Consider the following 18,188-nt stretch of genomic DNA (forward strand, 5'->3'; position numbering starts at 1 on the left):
GAAAATCTAATTTTGAGTCAGATAAACGGAAGGTGGAGTTTTGATTCCCACGACTCTCTGATCTATTTTAGCAATGCTCTCTGGGCCTTGGTGGTTTGAAAAAGATGGATTTGAAGACCGGGCTGCTCATAAAAGGATATTAGGTCATAATATTAGGTCGGTAAGTGGTGATATTAGTTCTTTATTAATTGAAGGGCTGTCCGGGGAACATGATCAAGGCAGGACTGACATCAATTTAGGTAAAAAAATAAAAATAAAATAAAAAAAAGGTACCACTTGGATGTAGGCATGGAAGACAGGTTTGGATTCACTGACGCGACAGCAGCACACAGGCCTTGGGGTCAGTTACATCATCTGTAATGCGAAAAAAGAAAAGAAGAAAAACAAAACATGTACGCCCTTACGCAACTGACCCCCTTAGGAGAAGGCGCTGGGAAGCCATCAGCGGGCAAGAGGAAGTGAAGTGACTGTATGCATTTTATTCGAGCATGAAGAAGAAGATGTGCATTATTTAGCTCTAAAAGCATCAATAAAAAATGTTTCTTTCTTGTTTAAGTGTTCACATACAAAAAAAAGTTCAGTGTTAGACTCTTCTGACATTGGTTTCTACTTGAAAGACTTTTAAAAGAGGGTATATCACCGCCCTGTGATGCATACTTTGTAGCTTTGGGCAGAAAGCCCCACAGTTTTGGCACAGGCGCCAGATAACATTGTCATCCTAATCTGGGATGACACTGATAAAATAATAATAAGGATAGATCCAAATATAAACAGAATAGCACCTGTGTTTTTTCTTCATAGCTGTACAGAGTCTGAAATCTGAACACTGTAAAAGCCGCAGAGTTAATTTGAGTTATTTTATATCTATCGCCATCATATATTTGCCTTTATTATGTACTAAAGCCACACCGCCGCACAGCAATGTTGCTCTGTTGTCACTCTATCACTTAGTTTCAGATTCAAATAGCCTGACAACTACTTTGTACGGTTTTTCATGATCCCCAGAGGTTGAATCCTATTAATATTATCCCATGACTTTTCCCCTAGCTACAAAAATCTTGACACCTATTAGATAGGATACATTTTAATAATCATCTTTAGACTTTTCTTGTAGCGCCACCACCAGTTTACTATGACACAGACATTCATGGTTCCCACATGATGTATCAGACCACTTTGCTGATCCCCTGACGCCACCAAGTATTTTCCCCAGGAGATGATTTGTTAAAACCTTAATCCTACGGCATTTCATCTAGCACCATTCTCTGGCAAAATGTGTGTTTATGCAACAGCTTACCTGTAAACAGGCCGATCTGCCTTTACTGCTGCCTTACAACTATCAGAATGTTAAGCATGGAAAACAGATTTTAAAATATACTGCTAACATCAGTATGCCAGTGGGATCTCTGTGAGTATGTAAGCGGACTGCTAGGACTGAGCTTACAGCACCACCGTGACCTAGCTGCAAGCTATAGACTCTGTTTTTATGGAATTATCTCCCTCTTTATTTGCTCTTTCATTTGGTTCCAGATTGACATAAGTCTCCCTATTTTTAGCATTTTTTGTTTGTTTGTTTGTTTGTTTCATGAGGTCATAAATTCTGTGTCATTGCCAGCTGTGGGCATCTTGTGCCATCTGTACCAGGCCGGATGTGGATCTGAGTGTGCGTTGTGTGGTATTTAGTGACGTAACATGAGTTCAGTCAGAGTGCTCTTGTTTGTGAAGGGTTTCATGTCAAAATGCGCCACAGAAAAAACAGACTCGCCTGATTTTTTTTGTCTCCGTTAGGGGAGAACGCTGTGTGAAGCACAATGGGACCATTCCAAGAATATGAGGTGAGTCTTAACATTGCTGCTGGACACATTTGTGAATGTTGAATGCTCCGACAGCCCCCATATTGATTTAGATTTTCTTTTGCAACAATGTGGCAAAGACAAAAATAGGTAATCTGTGAGGTCAACCATGTGCGCAGAAGTAAATATGTTAACAATAATAAATAAAAAAAAAGTTTAGGTATATTTCACAGCACTATACCCCTGCCCCCTGCTGTGACAAACCCTGCTTTGTACAGGAAAAGAAGTCATCAGAGAAAGGAAGCCCCCGCAGCCGCATCCCACGTCTGGTCCTCCATCCGTTCCGGCCAAAGGACAAGGGATCGCCTCTGTCTGATTCCCCCTTTTCAGAGGAGGAGGGCAAGGAGTGTGACATGAGCTCGGACCACTCCAAGAGAACCATCAGCACCAACAGTTTTTGCTCTGGTAAGACGTTCAGATCCAATAAAAGGATAGCCGAGTTGAAACGTCATATATACCTCAGATACTCTGAGCAACCAGCACCAGGGTATCAGGGTGCAAGCTTGTATAATGGTGCCCCTGTTGGTTGGTTGAACAGAAAAGCCATGGTGTATGTGTGATGAATGCCTTTAAATCTTTAATTCGGCAAGTAAGCAAGGATTATGCAAGATGGGATAAAAAATGCAACCATGTATATTTTATGTTAGCTGAAGCTGGCCTGTATTATCAAATACAGCAAGCACTACACTTTAAAAAGTACCTATGCGTGAACACATAATCCACTTTACAACAACTTTACAGAAATGACAAATAGTTGTGAAGGCTGTTGTGCTATCTGTTAAAAAAAAACAAAAAAACTCCCGGAGCTGAACCTTGAGCTCTGATTGACTGCTTGTGTTCGCTTGCCTTCCCTGCGCTGCCTGTTCCCGGCTATTACTGTCTGTGTGCCTGTCTACAATAGATGACACCGGCTGCCCCACTAGTCAGTCTGTGTCCCCCTCCAAAACCCCGTCAGGCTCAGAGCAGAGTGCCCACGGATCGCCCGTACTCCCCGAGCGCAAGACCAAAGTGAAGCGGGTGAGGGTGATGGCCGAGTGGAGCGGCGAGGCACGGAGCGCCCCGAGGCACAAGAGGGAGCTGAGGTCGGCCATGAAAGCCAGAGGTAAAGGAGAGTACGGAGACAAAGATAAAATCCCGTTGCTCAATAAAATCTTAAATCTTGGAATTGTTACTTTAGGTCTGCACTATTAAGATCTGATCCTGTGTCTAGATTTCTCGGTGTTGATTAAACATGAATGATTATTTTTACATACACTGATGTCTATACAGCACATTGCATATACTGCATGTACTTGTGCATGCCAGTGGCTCCCCATAGACCAAAGTAAAATAACAGTGTATTTGTCACATGTCAGCAGCTAACAGATTTCCAGGCATGAACAAACACAGGCAGGGTCGCAGCTGCTTGCCTAAAAGGGGAATAATAATAACTGGAGTGTCATTTGTGCTCTCTTAACACATTTCAGAAAAAACGCACAGTCTTGATCTCAAAATTTAATATCCTCCCTTTTCACCCGGGGGAAAGAGGGAAAACCTGCTTGATTCTGAGTCAGAGAGTAAGAAAGCTGATTGGCTGAGGGAATGGTTTGGGAGCTTAGCCAATTAGGCTGATTAGAAGGAGGCTACTACACTGATTGAATGTGCACAGGCTCTCATTTGACACACCAACTGGTGGAGGATCACTTATTTTTAAGCTATTTGCTTGTCACAGTCATCACTGGACACACTACTATGGTTTTGTTTGATGGAAAAAGATGCTACTCAGGTATGACGTTAAGTGGAGTCTTTACATCGTTTCAGCACAGTATTTGTGTGGCTAGCTTTTCTCTGCTTCAACAACTACAGCTGAGGTTGCCTGTGAAGTGTTTGTCTTGCAGCTTTTAAGCAGATTTTGTAAACGCAGTATCTGCAAAATTGCTGAGTCAATAGTATTGAGATCCTTGTGATCACAAGGCGTTTATCTTTGAGCTCCCATTAGTTGAGAAAAAAAAGGTCACTCACCTAAAAAGATTGATGAAGTCCTCCTTAAAGAAAGTTTGAACTTGATTCTGCAGTAGAAACTTGTGGAACAGGATGAAGAATTTTCTTGATGGATGGCAATCTGAAAAATAGTTGATTAGTTTCATTTAATGTTTTTAATGATTTATATTAACCTTTTAACCAATATTCTAATACTGAAAAAATGCAAATGTTCACCAGTTTGAGAATTTAAATGTAGTTAAATTCCATGTTTAAAGGAAAATATCTCTGGTTATCTCACTTTTTACCAATTAATACTTTAAAAAACTAATTTCTTACAAATACATTTGTGTGTGGTTTAAAGGAGGCTTTACTGGCAAATCTCTAAACACAAAACGAATCCTGCTGTGATTTGCCTAGCTAACTATACTTAGCAGGATTTCAGCTGTTTGACTTGATTTAACATTATTCAATTATTAAAAAATAAGTTTTTCATAGCAGCAGACACCGAAAGCAAGTGGAATGGAACAACAAGCAGGTAACAATTAAAACTACTAAAACGTTAAACTGTAGACATTTGGCATGTAAGATTAGCACAAGTTGAAAAGACTCAAAGTCAGAAATCTATTGAAAGTCTGCTAACATTAGCCAAAGCTTGCTAACGGCCTATATTAGTCACAATAGGCTACTGGTCAGGCCAAGAAGCAAAAGTTATTATCATTACAACTTCTTGTTTAAAGAATAATGTTATATCCTCTTTCAAATGCTGCATTTTTTTTTTTTTTTTAAGCCAGCTAGCATGCTAACACATTGACGCTTCTGCCCCGCAGGTAGTGAGGCAGACTTTAGCTCCTCCAGCAGCACAGGCAGCCTAAAGACCAGGGAGAGCCACACTTCCCATTCAGTTGGAAAGAAGGCTCCGTCACGCAGGTACAGTGGTGTTAAACATAATTTATACGCTACTAAAGTACTGCATTAGAGCACAAATTTGAGGTACTTGAACTTTTCTTTAATGTGTTTGTGCTGTTACATTAGACTGCACCATGTGTTTCCAGATACCCTAACACAAAATCTATATTTTGTGTAGGACTTTAACGACTCGGATCGCTTCTTTATGGAAAGCTACACTAGCCTAAGCAATGCACTCAAAGCATAGAAATCATACAGCAGTAGCTAACTGCAGCAGCCAACCATCACAATTACTCTTATCTTGCTCTTACAAAGCCATTTGAAGATGATGTTGTCCACTGACTGGCAAATGGAGCACTGATACTCTTTAGAAAGCGGCAGCTCAAAGAACTGTGCCAAACACTGCTTGTCATGTGAAGACAGGCTAATGACAATACAATAGCCATCTTCCTATTTGCAAATGGAGAGCACACTCAGACGTGGAAGGAGTAAATGCACTTTGGTTTTGTTGACACTGACAGAACCTCCGCTGCAATTCAGAACATTCCACTTATTCCACTTATTTTACTACTTCATTTATCAGTAAATTTTAAGATAAAGATTTGACAAAATAAATATATACCAAACCAAAAACACATAGGACTAATGCTTGCACCAGTGGTTGCTACGTCTTAGGCTGCCGACGTCAAGACAAAGAGCAGTGTGTATTCAGATCACTTTTATTCCTACAGAACTTATCGCATGTTCCAGTGATCAAATATCTTGCCAAAAATTAGATTAGAGAAAAAGTTCAAAACCCTTGATTTGTGCTTCAGGTTATTAACGGACAAAAGTGATCATTATGAAACATTCAATCTAGTTTTCAGTGACTAATGCTTCAGTTATTAATATTTTAATTTTCTTTGATCAAGTCGTGGCACTCACATCCGATCACTGCCAGTGTTCAAACCAGCCGGGAGCCCAACAGCCAACCGCGATGCAGAGCTCTACGCTCCCTGCAGGACTCCTCCCAGGATCGCGTCTTCAACCAACAGCAGCAGCTGCCACTCCAGTCCCACCTCCAGGTACCAAACATAGATTTTATGGATTTGTCTGTTTGAGGAAGTCCAGAATGTAATCAATTCCAAGGGAAGCAAGTAGATTTTGGAGACTAAAAGATTTGGCCTTTTGCTGTGTCAAAACAACCACAAGTGAGTGAGTGGGTGGGTGGATTATGCTCAGACTGTTCCGGTTTATTTCCCCTCTTGCAGCTGGCTGGGATTATATCGGTCATGATTTGGCTGTAGCTGGGATTAATGAGGACTTAATACAGCAAATGTCGGAATATGGAACCCAGACAGTGACCCCACTCACCGGAGCCAAATCGTAACTCAATTTGAGTGAGTGCACCTCACTTCTCAGAAAAAAATCAGGGTCCTACATTTTTCAGACGAACAGAACTGAATTGCCTAAAGCGCAGAAGTATTTGGGACCATGCCGCTTCTGGCTATGTATTTCTTGGAAGGTTTACCTCAGCTTTATGTCTGTTGGCCGCTCATAAGATTTAACTCCAGCAGTATTAAAAAAAAACAAAAAAAAACAAAAAAAGACCTTTGGGTTTTTACGCAATAGCAGAACCTGTTATATAGGTACAGCTTCCATAAATGCATTATCATCCTCCATATTTTGTCACTTTAAGACCTCCCCACTTTCCTCTGCCTGGCTAAGAGTCATATGACAGCTATTCCTCTCACATGCTACCTCCTCCTGGGCTGTTTCTATTTCTGGCAGGGATGCAGAGTGGTCGCTTCAAAGCCTCACGAATCCCAGGTTGCTAGGATATTGTGCTAGTGGAAGAGAGGGGCTTACATGCTGCTTTGCATATTGCCCAAATCCACCCACTCATCCGCTACATAAAAAAACAAACGGGAATCCTTTTATCAATTCTCTGAGCATGATAAATTACTTATCACAGGACTTGCAGACAACATTTGAATGCCAATGCAATTGGCTATAGATTCAGGTTTTTCTAGTAAGGTAATTTCTTTCCTTGCTAACTCTGCTTGTATTCAGATAACCCAGCATTTTGGGTTTTTAAGTCTCTAGCCTGCATGCCAGTAATCCTGTGTCAGACAGTAATTCCAGGCTTCAGGGAGCATGTGCTCTGACAGTACACTCTCAGCCAGACTAATTACCTTCTGCAGAAAGCGCTTTTGCTTTTAAGCGTCAAATTGACTTGTGCTGTTGTATCAAAGTGTCTGGTTGAGGAATGATAAATGATCAGTTCTGAAGGTGGTTTAACTTGGCCTTCCACTGGACTCATCATTGTCTGTATGCCCAACAGAAGAGTGGGTTTGGGTCGCTACCACTCCTGCGGAGACAACCATGGCATCAGGCCTCCGAATCCCGAGCAGTATCTCACCCCTCTGCAGCAGAAGGAAGTTGCCATCAGACACCTGAAGACCAAACTGATGGAGTCTGAGAACAGAGTTTGCGACAGGTTAGCAGCACAGTAGCTCCTGAGATTGAATCACTAGCCGTTTGTTTTTTTTAAGATGAGATGATAATGGTTATATCGGGGGGAGGGGGAAATGTGATGCAGTGGTTCTGATGTAATGCCTGCATGCAGCAACTCAGCTCAACCGTTAACATCTTGTGAAGTGTAACCCGACTGGGAAATAACCATTATATAAGGTTTATAAAAAGAACAACACTGGAGATGTATCTGAGTATTCAACTATACTTTAAGTAACTGAACATTTTCATTCCTATTTATCAGAGAGACGGAGATTGAGGAGCTTAAGGCTCAGCTTAGCAGAATGAGGGAAGACTGGATTGAAGAGGAATGTCACCGGGTGGAGGCTCAGCTGTCCCTCAAAGAAGCTCGTAAAGAGATCAAACAGCTACGTCAGGTGGTGGAAACCATGAAAAGCAGCCTGATGGAGAAGGATAAAGGGATACAGAAGTACTTCATCGACATAAACATTCAAAACAGGAAGTTGGAGTCCCTGCTGCAAAGCATGGAGCTTGCCCAAAGTGGCGCCAACCTCCAGGACGAAAACACCTTGGACTTTATCTGCGACAGCCCTGAGAGCTGTGTAAAGAAGATGGTGGGGGAGGAAGAGGGTGGGATGGAGCTGGGAGACCAAGGAGCGGAGGCAATGGCTGACAGCGGGCTGCTAGTAAACGATGAGATGGCCAACAGCGCGGACATTTTGGAGCAGGTCTTCATGTCCACTGCCGTGGATTTCAGTCAGGACTCAAATGGCAAGCTGAGGGCTGGCGCAGAATCTGGGCTTGGGGTGTCTGCACTGTCGGAGAGACAGCCAACTGATCAATCTACTGCACTCCCACCATCTTCACCAAACACTGTTCCCACCACCATCACAATCTCAAGCACACCTTCACAGCAGAACACAGAAGATAAAGAAATTCAGACTGACATAACTCCATTGTCTCCAGATCTGCAGGCTGTGCTGCTTCAGCTGTTAAAGTTCCACGGCGCTACAGGAGGGGATGCAGCTCTGTCAGCCCCAAGCAATCTTCTGGTATTCCCAACCCTACCCACATCCACAACTTCTTATCCTGCCACCTCACCTCCCCAGTCCAGCATGCTTCCAGAGACCCCTGACATATCCGCCGATTCTGGCACATACTGCTCTGAGCCTGCGGAGAGTCGAAGGTTTATGGAGGAGCTGGACTTTGACATTGGTGAAGAAGAGGGTTGCCTGTCACCAGGACTGGATGAGGTCGGCAAGCGTTACTGGAGCAACAGCTTCCTGGTGGATTTGGTGGCAGTAGCAGCCCCAGTGTTACCCACAGTGGCCTGGCTCTACTCGCGCCACGGTGTGGATGGAAGCTCTCCGGTATACAATATTGCCGCTCTAATCAGGGGTTGTTGCATCATGGGATTGCACTCGCTTCGTCAAGTCACTCACAGGCCTGATGCGTAATGGCTTCCGCATGCAAACACCTAACTTTAAACTAAAAGCACTTAAGCATATTTGTGAGATCTGTTTTTGTTTGACACTTGATGATATCAATGCAGTTACTTTGGTTCCGACACTTTATTTTGCACTGTACAGTTACCATGAGTTGAAGCTAATCAGATGGTGACAAGTAGGGGATTATATTTAACAGGGTATATTTATTTTATTTATCATTTCCGTGTATAAGCAGATCATCTGGGTAGATGGTTGTGTGTTATCATTGTCCTTTGGTGTCCCCAATTGTTGTTTAAAAAAAAAAGTTCTTTGTTAGGATGAGAGATTGTTAGGAGATGGAAGACTGAATGCTAATTTCTGTTTGATGGATTCTGAAATTTGTTATTGTTCGAAAAGAAACCTTAAACCTTCAGCCAAAGCTTTAATGTGAGTTCACTGTTTTGTGGAGTGCGTGTGTGTATACATTTTTCCTCCCTGGGAGTAGAGCTTTACTTGGTACAGCCTGTGTATTGTTCATAGATATTAATTAATGCTTCAAAGCAACCAACACTTGTTATGTGCCTGAGCAATGTGCAATACTGGCGGTTTACTTCAAATGTCCTTGTATCTTTATTATTAAAGCATGATAATTCTGACCGTGTGTTTGGATTCCTGATATTACGGACATGACAGGTTTGTTCTAGAATTATTTGACTTTAAAGTTTGATTTATGTAGGGGTCTGTTCAAATGTTTAGAAAAGACTGGGAGAGTTTCATTTGTTAAAGTTGTTCACATAACTAAAAGGGAGAGGGGGGAGAGTCTTAACCCAAGTTCAACCGAGCATTGTGTTCTCATGACGGCACATCTTGCGTAAAAGCTTTCTTAGCCAGTGTTTTCAGGCATCCTCTGGGTTGTGGAGCTGACAATGTAGAGTGCATTAGATACTTTACTGGGAACTCTCTGTAAAATGCTGTCTGTGCCCTTCATTAAAGTCCACCCACAAAGGCTTCCAATATCGCCTTTAGACTTTACGTAACATCTCCACATACTGAAAGTGAAAATTAAAGAAAAAGCTGATTAAATCTAAATGAACTTTCAGTCAGCCTCTTTGCTATGACGACTCCATTTTCACTCCTGCCATATGGTGCTGTGTCTTCAGTTGCATAACCATGACCTATCACTTCATAATGCATCAGAATAATGAGTCATCGGATGCTGTAATCCCTACGCCAGTCTGTGGATGCTAGATGCATTACTGGACAGCAGTGGGGTAAAGTCTGAAGACGTGAGTCTTGTAGACTCGGATGTGATTCTGCAACCACACGGCTTGTTCCCTCTCTGAAAACTGATGACGTGCATGGTCCCGTTTGAAAATGGGTCAGTCTCTCGGAGGTTTTGGCAAGCAGGCAGTGTCCCCAGGCAGACAGAAGTTACATCATTATGATGGGGGTCAAATGAATGATGTGGTACATACAGTGCTACTTTTCTGTTTGGAGTTATTTCTGCAGAAAACATAACTCAAAACATCCCATTTATTTCCCTTGTCTACTTTCAGGACCTGGAAGTAGACAAAGAGAATCCAATCAAAGTTCAACAAAAATATTATTCTTGTGCATTGGTTTATTGAACAAAATTCATCATTTTTACAGATCTGTGAGGTGCAAAAGTAACTGAACCCTTGTTTTCAGTATCTGGTGTTACCCCCTTGTGCAGCAATAACAGCAAAGAAACATTTCCAGTAACTGCCGACCAGCTAGAGAGAAGCAAGTATTAGTCCATTCCTCAGTGAAGAACCGCTTCAGTTCTGAGATTTTGGTGGGTTTCCTTACATGAACTGCTTGGTTCAGGTCCTTCCACAACATTTCCATTGAATTAAGGTTAGGACTTTGCTGTTCCAAAATGTACATGTTGTTCTCGTTTAAACCAGTCTTGTGTAGAACGACTTGTGTTCTTGGGGTCGTTGTCTTGCTGCATGACTCAGTCTCTCTTAAGATTCAGCCAACGGACAGATGTCCTGACATTTTCTTTTAGAATTTGCTGGTATAATTCAGAATTACTTGGTCTATCAATTATGGCAAGCAGTCTTGGCCCAGATGACTCAAAACAGGCCCAAACAAGGACGTTACCACCCTGTATTTTACTGATGGGATGAGGTTCTGATGCTGGAATGCAATGTTGTTTCATTTCCAGACATATCATTTAGACCAAACCATTCTACTTTGGTCTCATCTATCCACAAAACCTTTTTCCAGTAGTCTTCTGGCTTGTCCACGTGGTGTTTAGCAAACTGCAGAGACAGAACTGTTCTTTTTGGACAGCAGTGACTTTGTCCTTGCCACTCTGCCATGCACACCATGGTTGTTCAGTGTTCTCCTGATGGTGGATTCATGTACATGAACATTAGCCAATGTGAGAGAGGCCTTCAGTTGTTTAGAAGTTACTCTGGGTTCCTTTGTGACTATAATGCATCTTGCTTTTGCAGTGATCTTTGTTTGTCCAACACTCCTTATAGAGGATAACAATTGACTTAAATCTACTCCATTTGTTCACAATCTTGCTGATTGTGGATTTACAGATTCCAAACTATTAAAGGTTTTATAACATTGTTCAGCCTGATGAACAACAAGCCTTTTTCTGAGGTTCTCCACAATTTTTATGCAAAAATGTATAAAATTCTGTGGGTGGAAAACTTTTAAGCGGCGCTGTAAATTAGGGACTTTGTGAAACACTGGTGGCTTGAGCTAATGCTTAAGGCAAGGCTAATGTGAATATTAGCAGGAATAACATATACCATATTCACCATGTTTTTAGCATATTAGCATGCAAAGATTCAAACTAGCACTAACACCATCTAACTCTAGTTTTGCACATGGGTGGTCATAAAACAAAGGTGGAGGACGTATTATTACAATTCTCTACGAATGGATGTTCCAGATTTCATGGCAATACATCGAATAGCTTGACATTTGAATTAAAATTAAAGATAAACAGGAATCAATGAAGTTAATCTTAAGTTCATCTCCTTCTGACCACAGATGTCAAACAAAATTTGAATATATCAGCCTGGACCAGTGGTTCAAGCCCTGACCCACGCCGCTAGCATGGCTAATAAAGAAACTGTAAGTTGTAACTTCAATCTGTAATGTTACCTTTACCACAGCGATTGTAGGTAGTGTTTTACAAATTACATAACGGGTATAGCCAAAGTTATTCATCTCTGGATGTATGAATCCAAGCATTTTATTAAAAACCTGTGGACTATTACAGCAGCTACACAATCTGCCAAATCTGGACTGAGCTTGTAGACTCATTACACCATGTAATGTCTTTGTTTGTGCTAAAACATTACAGTGGGGGGGACAATGTGGGGAGAGGGGGAAAATTTCTGGGAAACATAAAAAGAAGTGAAAAATGAAAACGAAAACAACAATAACACCAACAGAACATCAAGCTGTTTTCCGTGAAAAAAACTCTGGGGGAAAGAGCACTTCCAAAGAAAACACATCCACAGAGACAGTTTTCTGAATTCCCTTGAAATAAACATCTGCTCTCAATTAAACCTGGCCATGCAAAGATCATCATCATATTTATCATCATAGTTTTAACTGAATCAGCACATATCAATGAATCATTTGATAACTATTAACCCAGCGAGGTCACACTATTTGCAAAGCTTTTCTAATTGTAACATTAAGTACAGACGTTTTCCTCTCCTGACTCGCATCAAACCATTCACGATCAGTCATGGACCAAAAGCGTATCACATCATCTACATACATTTCAGTTTCTCCACCTGCCGATGTTTCCACGGCAACAGTGACCAGTAACTCCATTTCGTAACTCTATTTCAGAACCATCAACTCAAGCTGTCAGCTTTATGTTTTCAGCAGAAGAGCAAGGAAGCAAAAATGTATTCTTCACCCATTATTGGCCAAGATATCTGGTCTGGGATCTGGGATTCCACTGTTTTGGAAAGATTTGTTTTATAAAAGACGGCATCTGTGCAGTGAGCATATCGACTATTTAACAGCAAAGATCAAACCCCCAACCCTCAAAAAATGAATGAACTGATGACTGGAAATTTTCTCCAATATTAAAAGCTGAAAAAAGGCGGAGAGTGAACGGCAGATCAGTAGCCATGAGATTACCATAGGAACCCACAGCTAGCGTTTATAGTTGGGCTAGATTCTAGTCTATGGTAATTTATCCGTACTCAAGTTTGAAAATCTCCAAGCTTTCTTCTAACGCCGATTTCCAGTGTAATAGGGGACAGCACAGCACAGGGAGATCACGTAAATATTGAGCGACATTAATTAGAAAAAAGACAATGAAAACATAAATATAAAAACACAATAATCGAGCAAACTGAGGGATGTCACTGGCATACAGTGATGCATTAAATAATTTACACTCCTTTGTCCTTTGAGGTCATAAAAAGACAAAGATAAGGAATTGTACTCCCTATTTGAGTTTCAAAAGGTAGCACAGGTACCATTTTATTTACAAATGTTCCTGGGAAAAAACTTAAAATTGAGTATTTTCCTATGCTACCTAACTCATTGAATCAGAATCTAAATGGTGCTTTCTATAGCTGCTTCTAACCTTTAACCTAAAATGGACTGGATTGTAGACCAAAATGATATTGCCATGTGTAGTGAGTACAACGAGTGTCTTATCTGCCCTCAAGACTGATGCACTGCACACTGCCGTAGCTGGAAATCCGACTAAAATGGCTGCTGGTTGAAACAGAATGAGAAGGAGGGCAGTTTGCTAAAAGATAAATAGCGTACAGTGATAATCCTGGTTGGTGTGACGACGTTAAAGACAGAGTAATGATCGAGCTAGTGTCTTAGTGCCCCCACCTCAATCCCTTCGGCTCAAAACTGAGCATTTCTAAAATGTTACGAGAGCTTGACAGCAATCTTCTGCTCCTTCTTCATCATCCTCTGAACCTCTTTCTCCATCTTTTTCCTTTGCTGCTCCATGGACCGCTTCTCTCTCTCAGCCATCTTCTGTTGTCTGTTAAAATGGGCAAGACAAACACACGATTGTAAGCAGTGTCATTACAGAGCATGTCAACACGAGCTAGGTCAGATGGGACGTTGTGCTCCTTGAGCCGCTGGTGTTGTAACGCTGGTGTACACTGTCACCTGCTGGCCATGAAATGAATCAACACTCCTCACGTAGAAAAATGACGATCAACAGGTTACTCAGAGAAAGCAGGTTACATGTGTAATTATAGAACGGCTGCATATGCACTGCAAAACGCAAAGCATGTGTCAGTGAGACAATGTCTACCCTACATCCAACTTAATTTGGAAACAAGGTTTACAAAGTCTGAATTTTAGTCGGTGGAAACCAACTTATTATTGATCATAATGATAATGATCATTTATTTATTGTTTTGTCAAATACAAATCTGGACAAAAGGATTTCTTGTTTATGTGGCACTTAGTAAAACCACCTACTGAGCCAGTGCTAATGTGTAAATGCAAAGATGCAGAGGTCTCAAAATAATAAGGCTCAATTGTATGTTGCCTTTAAACATTCTGGTTATTTTTGTTTTAACTGTTAACCATTTCAGAATGAACACAATTGTTTATTAAGACCATGAAGCCTATAATATGAGTTTTTTTTTAATGTTTTTTTTCCAACAAACTCTGCCCTTCATAATTAAGAATTGGAAACTTTGTCCTTCTACAACCAGGTCTCTACAGGCTGCTTTATGTGAGCTTGTGTGGTTAAACTGCATGCTTAGTATTGAGTTTCAATGTTTTCTTCTCTCCTGCACTGTTCATGTGGCAGTCTGAGAACTGGTTGGTTTAGCTGTTAAACTAGTATCTACTGCATGTACTGAATGCACAGAAGCTTTCGATTCTGGTTACCTGAGCACTTCTTCTGCCTCCCAGGCAGCATCAGACTCATCCTCCCAGGCATTTGTGTCTCCCTGCCAGTTGTCCATTTCTCCCAGTTCAGCCTGTTCCAATGAATAGTTTTGGATTACACCCATGATCACAGATTTTTTACTAAAAGAGCATACATTTCACACACATTTACTATATGAAATTATAGTACAAAATCTAAAACCATAATTCAGCCTTCAATTTCTTGAACTGTATTTTATGTTGTATTACTCTACAGTAGAAACTCTACCTGATCCAAAACATTTCAAACAACAAAAACTCTGGATATGTGGGGCAGAGAAAGCCCGCCTGAGAATTTACAGGCTATAAAGCTGCGCAACGTGCGACTTACTGAGGGTGGACTGAATGTCATCATATCCTGAGATGCAGCCAGTCTGCTGGAGAATCCTGCTGAGCCATCAGGCACCAGATAGTTCAAAGGCTCCCTTTTCTTCAGCACAATCTTAAATGTGGAAAGCAGAGAAAAAAGGGCAGTATTTAAAGTGAAACTCTTCACGATGCATTACTGCTTAACGATTACTAGAACAGACAAGCACAATGTGAGGACAAGAGCAGGTCAGTCAGTCAGCTGATGTTCACGTAACACTGGAGATTTGGTTACTGACCTTTTATTTGCTCGTCTAACCTGACGGTGAAATCTATACTCCAGTCCTTTATTTTCTAAAATGTACCAGTACCTATACCGAGCATTTCAATGTCAATGTCAATTCAGACACCTGTTAAGAATTTAATGAAATAAAAAATTAAACTACAGCTGTAATACTACACAATCCCCAGGTTATGCATGTAATATTCTATATTTACATTTTCTCAGACATGCACAGGTCTGATCATGCAGAATACATTTAGAGGTGATCTGGGACACAAAATGGCTACATTGTTTTAGCAGAGTGAGCACAAAGCATCCTGGGTCACACTGAAGGACTGCCTACTCAACGCCCTCTGTGTACATAGAGTTTATCCTCGTTCACTTTACGCTCCAACACGACAGCTAGAAGTGTCTTTTGGTTGAAAGCCACTTGTAGCTATTAATTAAGTGAACTGATACATACTGTAAATGTAAAAAACAAGAGATTAATAGCGTAAATTAATATTGAGTGTAATTCAGTGACAAGAATGGGATTCGTTAGGATAATTGGTCACATGTTTAAGCCGATGTACAGTATGTAAATTAGCCATGTGGAGTTAAGTTACCATGTTGTGCTACTGTTAGTGAAAGTCTGCTCCGTTTAGTCAAGCAACATCAGTTTCTTTTTATTAGGGAGATTTCTACATTTCCCAATCTCACAGGAGGCCGTTTGCAGAAGTGACATAAATCTGCATATGGATGCGTCCTCGGTTAGAGCTATAATCTGAGTTCAGGAGCAGAGATGAATAAATAATAGGGTGTGCTTTTCGTGAGTACATTAGCACATAAAACATTGAACTGAGATCTGATCACGAGTCGTCACCCGAGTTGCATGTGCATCAACCAAAACGCATGGTAACACCAAGTGTGAAGAAGGATTACGTTAAACAATATCACTCTGTTCTCAGTCTCTGAGCAAAGTTAGGATAGGGACATCACAGGGCTCTGAATGTGCATACATGGGTGAAACTGCAATTAATATTTTAATATAGAGAGCTTTACAAATCAATACCATCTCAGGGAGACATGTGACCACCCTGCTGCCTTGTTTGTGGACATACCTTCTGTGTTTTCCTGATAGTGGGAGCCATGTCTTTGAAGTAGTCGGGCTCTTCGTCTCCATCATTGGGCGAAGGGGAAACGTTTCCGTTGCCACCTTCAATTTTAATACTTGTGGGAGCGTCTTCATCCCAAGAGCTCCATTCTTCAATTTCTGGCTGTGCAGACTGGACGACAAAATACTACTTTAACGCAAGTGTACAGAGGGAGTGAAATCTCACACCACAGCACAAGCAAAATTGCACTACTCATGTCATTAGAATACTAAAGGCTAGCCCCTAAACACCCTAGGGCAGGTGCTGATGACTGACGCAACACCAACCTGTTTTGGTACAGATGATGAAAAATCCACTGTTGTCGGAAGGGTGATTTGATCACCACTGAGCTTGCGGCCCCTTCCACTTCTGTATTTAGACAAAATAAAAAGTTAAAAGGAAGTAATAGGTCAGCATAAAAAACAACAATGAACTGATCCAAAACACCACCGTAAAGTCACATCTCTTCCGCGTGTAGAGAGTGTGCCACCATCCAAGGTTTGAGCATAATAAACGTCCACATCTTAGGGCACGCGTTAAAAGCAAGCTATTTCAGTGTTATTTCAGCATAAATGTGAAGAGATATCTAATTCTAGATCAAATACTTAAAATAAAGAAAATCATATCTAGGTCCTGTCTGCTAGGTGTTGCACTACACACACATCTTAACTTGCCTTACAAGATTTTGACAGGAACGGCATGCACGCAGGCAAGTGTACAGTTTTAATGTCATGTATTCATTTGGCCTTACCTGCATATCAACCTTTTGAAGAAAGAAAGTAGGCTTGCAAGACATGTGCAGATCTTGAATAGACGAAATTGAGTGATGGCCATGATGAAAATGAGCTGGTGGAAAGGAAAAGTGAAAAGTTAGAGGTTAGCAGGAATGAATACAGCTTGTTTTGCTTCATCAGGATGTGCAGCAAAGCAACAGCAGGCTACAGGGAACAGTAAAAATGACAGGCTGGGCCAAAACCAGTCCATAACAAGTGTGCTGGCGTAGATGAATATTATGTAACAAGAACTGTTCAGGTTATCTCTAATCTGGAGAGCTGTGACACTTGCTCACTCTTATTTAAATATTGTGTGCCTTTCAACCAGAGAACAGGAACGAGCTATGGCTAACATTGGATGGCGCGAGTTCAAGCTATGTTTAACCACCAAAACACAACTAAACTATGTCTTCCCGCCAGGTTTTTGCACGAATTAGCTATTATAAAAATGCATGCTCACCTTGCAAGATGTCAAAATACCGTATGCAGGCCAACTGCTTTCTCCGTGAGTGGCAAAAGAGCCAAGTTCATTTATTTGCTAACCGATGCTTGCTAGCTTAGCCCACTGAAATACATGTTATTTCTGAACCCGTTAATACTCTTTCTAGGACGACATATTGGCAGGTACAAAGGTTACCGGTTTCATGTCCGAACCATGCACGTAACAGCTTTATAGCCCGATTCGGTTTCCCAACAAAACTAAATTTGTGTCGTCGCTCGTCTCTGTACCATGGCTGCCATCTTTGAATTGGGAGGAGCAGGAATAGGGAAGTGCCAACGTGACCGTGCTACATTCAGGCACTGTTCGTAAAAGCGCAATTTACAACTGATTTAAATTGTTTGAGCGAGTGTTCAAATCATACAATGCATACAAATATAGCTTGCAAATATATTATATTATATATTATAATATATTATATTGTATTATGTATATTTAAGTATACATGTAAAAATATGCTCTGTATTAACAGTTACAACGCACGAGAGATATGGCAATGTGGTAAACAACTGCGGTTTATATATTTAATCTCGGACACAGAAACACCAAAATAAAGCTGGTTTAAAAAGTAAGCATCTTAATTCATTTTTACATTTTTTTCATACATTTGCACTAATGTATGAAAAAGTCTCATCGTGACTGAACT

The 18,188-nt window shown here is 41.0% G+C and overlaps 2 protein-coding genes across 4 annotated transcripts; one reads left to right on the top strand and one right to left on the bottom strand.

The window, feature by feature from the left end:
* Window positions 1-1,796: 1,796 nt before the first annotated feature.
* Window positions 1,797-9,279, top strand: sybu (syntabulin (syntaxin-interacting)). Of its 3 annotated transcripts, XM_084557567.1 has the most exons (7): window positions 1,797-1,835; window positions 2,072-2,258; window positions 2,755-2,955; window positions 4,643-4,742; window positions 5,633-5,785; window positions 7,045-7,200; window positions 7,480-9,279. In XM_084557567.1, the coding sequence occupies exons 1-7, from the start codon at window positions 1,812-1,814 to the stop codon at window positions 8,651-8,653; spliced, it is 1,995 nt and encodes a 664-aa protein (XP_084413693.1). In that variant the 5' UTR covers window positions 1,797-1,811; the 3' UTR covers window positions 8,654-9,279. The 3 variants fall into 3 exon arrangements, with proteins under 3 accessions (XP_084413693.1, XP_084413695.1, XP_084413694.1); XM_084557568.1 differs by lacking the exons at window positions 1,797-1,835; window positions 2,072-2,258; window positions 2,755-2,955 and adding exons at window positions 3,545-3,618; window positions 4,314-4,350; XM_084557569.1 differs by lacking the exons at window positions 1,797-1,835; window positions 2,072-2,258; window positions 2,755-2,955 and adding an exon at window positions 3,502-3,618.
* A 453-nt stretch (window positions 9,280-9,732) lies between these two features.
* Window positions 9,733-17,777, bottom strand: ebag9 (estrogen receptor binding site associated antigen 9). The gene is made up of 7 exons (XM_084556366.1): window positions 17,504-17,777; window positions 17,022-17,116; window positions 16,558-16,639; window positions 16,238-16,402; window positions 14,880-14,990; window positions 14,510-14,601; window positions 9,733-13,643 (listed from the first exon to the last, which is right to left on the bottom strand). The coding sequence occupies exons 2-7, from the start codon at window positions 17,102-17,104 to the stop codon at window positions 13,526-13,528; spliced, it is 651 nt and encodes a 216-aa protein (XP_084412492.1). The 5' UTR covers window positions 17,105-17,116; window positions 17,504-17,777; the 3' UTR covers window positions 9,733-13,525.
* Between the last annotated feature and the right edge of the window lie 411 nt (window positions 17,778-18,188).

This window comes from Chelon labrosus, assembly GCF_963514085.1.
Source record: "Chelon labrosus genome assembly, chromosome: 12".
Lineage (NCBI taxonomy): Eukaryota > Metazoa > Chordata > Actinopteri > Mugiliformes > Mugilidae > Chelon > Chelon labrosus.

Bases quoted from the DNA above. Each gene is read 5' to 3' on its own strand.
- sybu (XM_084557567.1), top strand. From the start codon at position 1,812: ATGGGACCATTCCAAGAATATGAG. The intron at 1,836-2,071 runs GTGAGTCTTAAC...TGCTTTGTACAG, and splicing joins GACCATTCCAAGAATATGAG to GAAAAGAAGTCATCAGAGAA. The intron at 2,259-2,754 runs GTAAGACGTTCA...TGTCTACAATAG, and splicing joins CACCAACAGTTTTTGCTCTG to ATGACACCGGCTGCCCCACT.
- ebag9 (XM_084556366.1), bottom strand. From the start codon at position 17,104: ATGGCCATCACTCAATTTCGTCTATTCAAGATCTGCACATGTCTTGCA. The intron at 16,640-17,021 runs GTAAGGCCAAAT...GTCTAAATACAG, and splicing joins TTCAAAAGGTTGATATGCAG to AAGTGGAAGGGGCCGCAAGC. The intron at 13,644-14,509 runs GTAACCAGAATC...CCATTTTAACAG, and splicing joins GAGGCAGAAGAAGTGCTCAG to ACAACAGAAGATGGCTGAGA.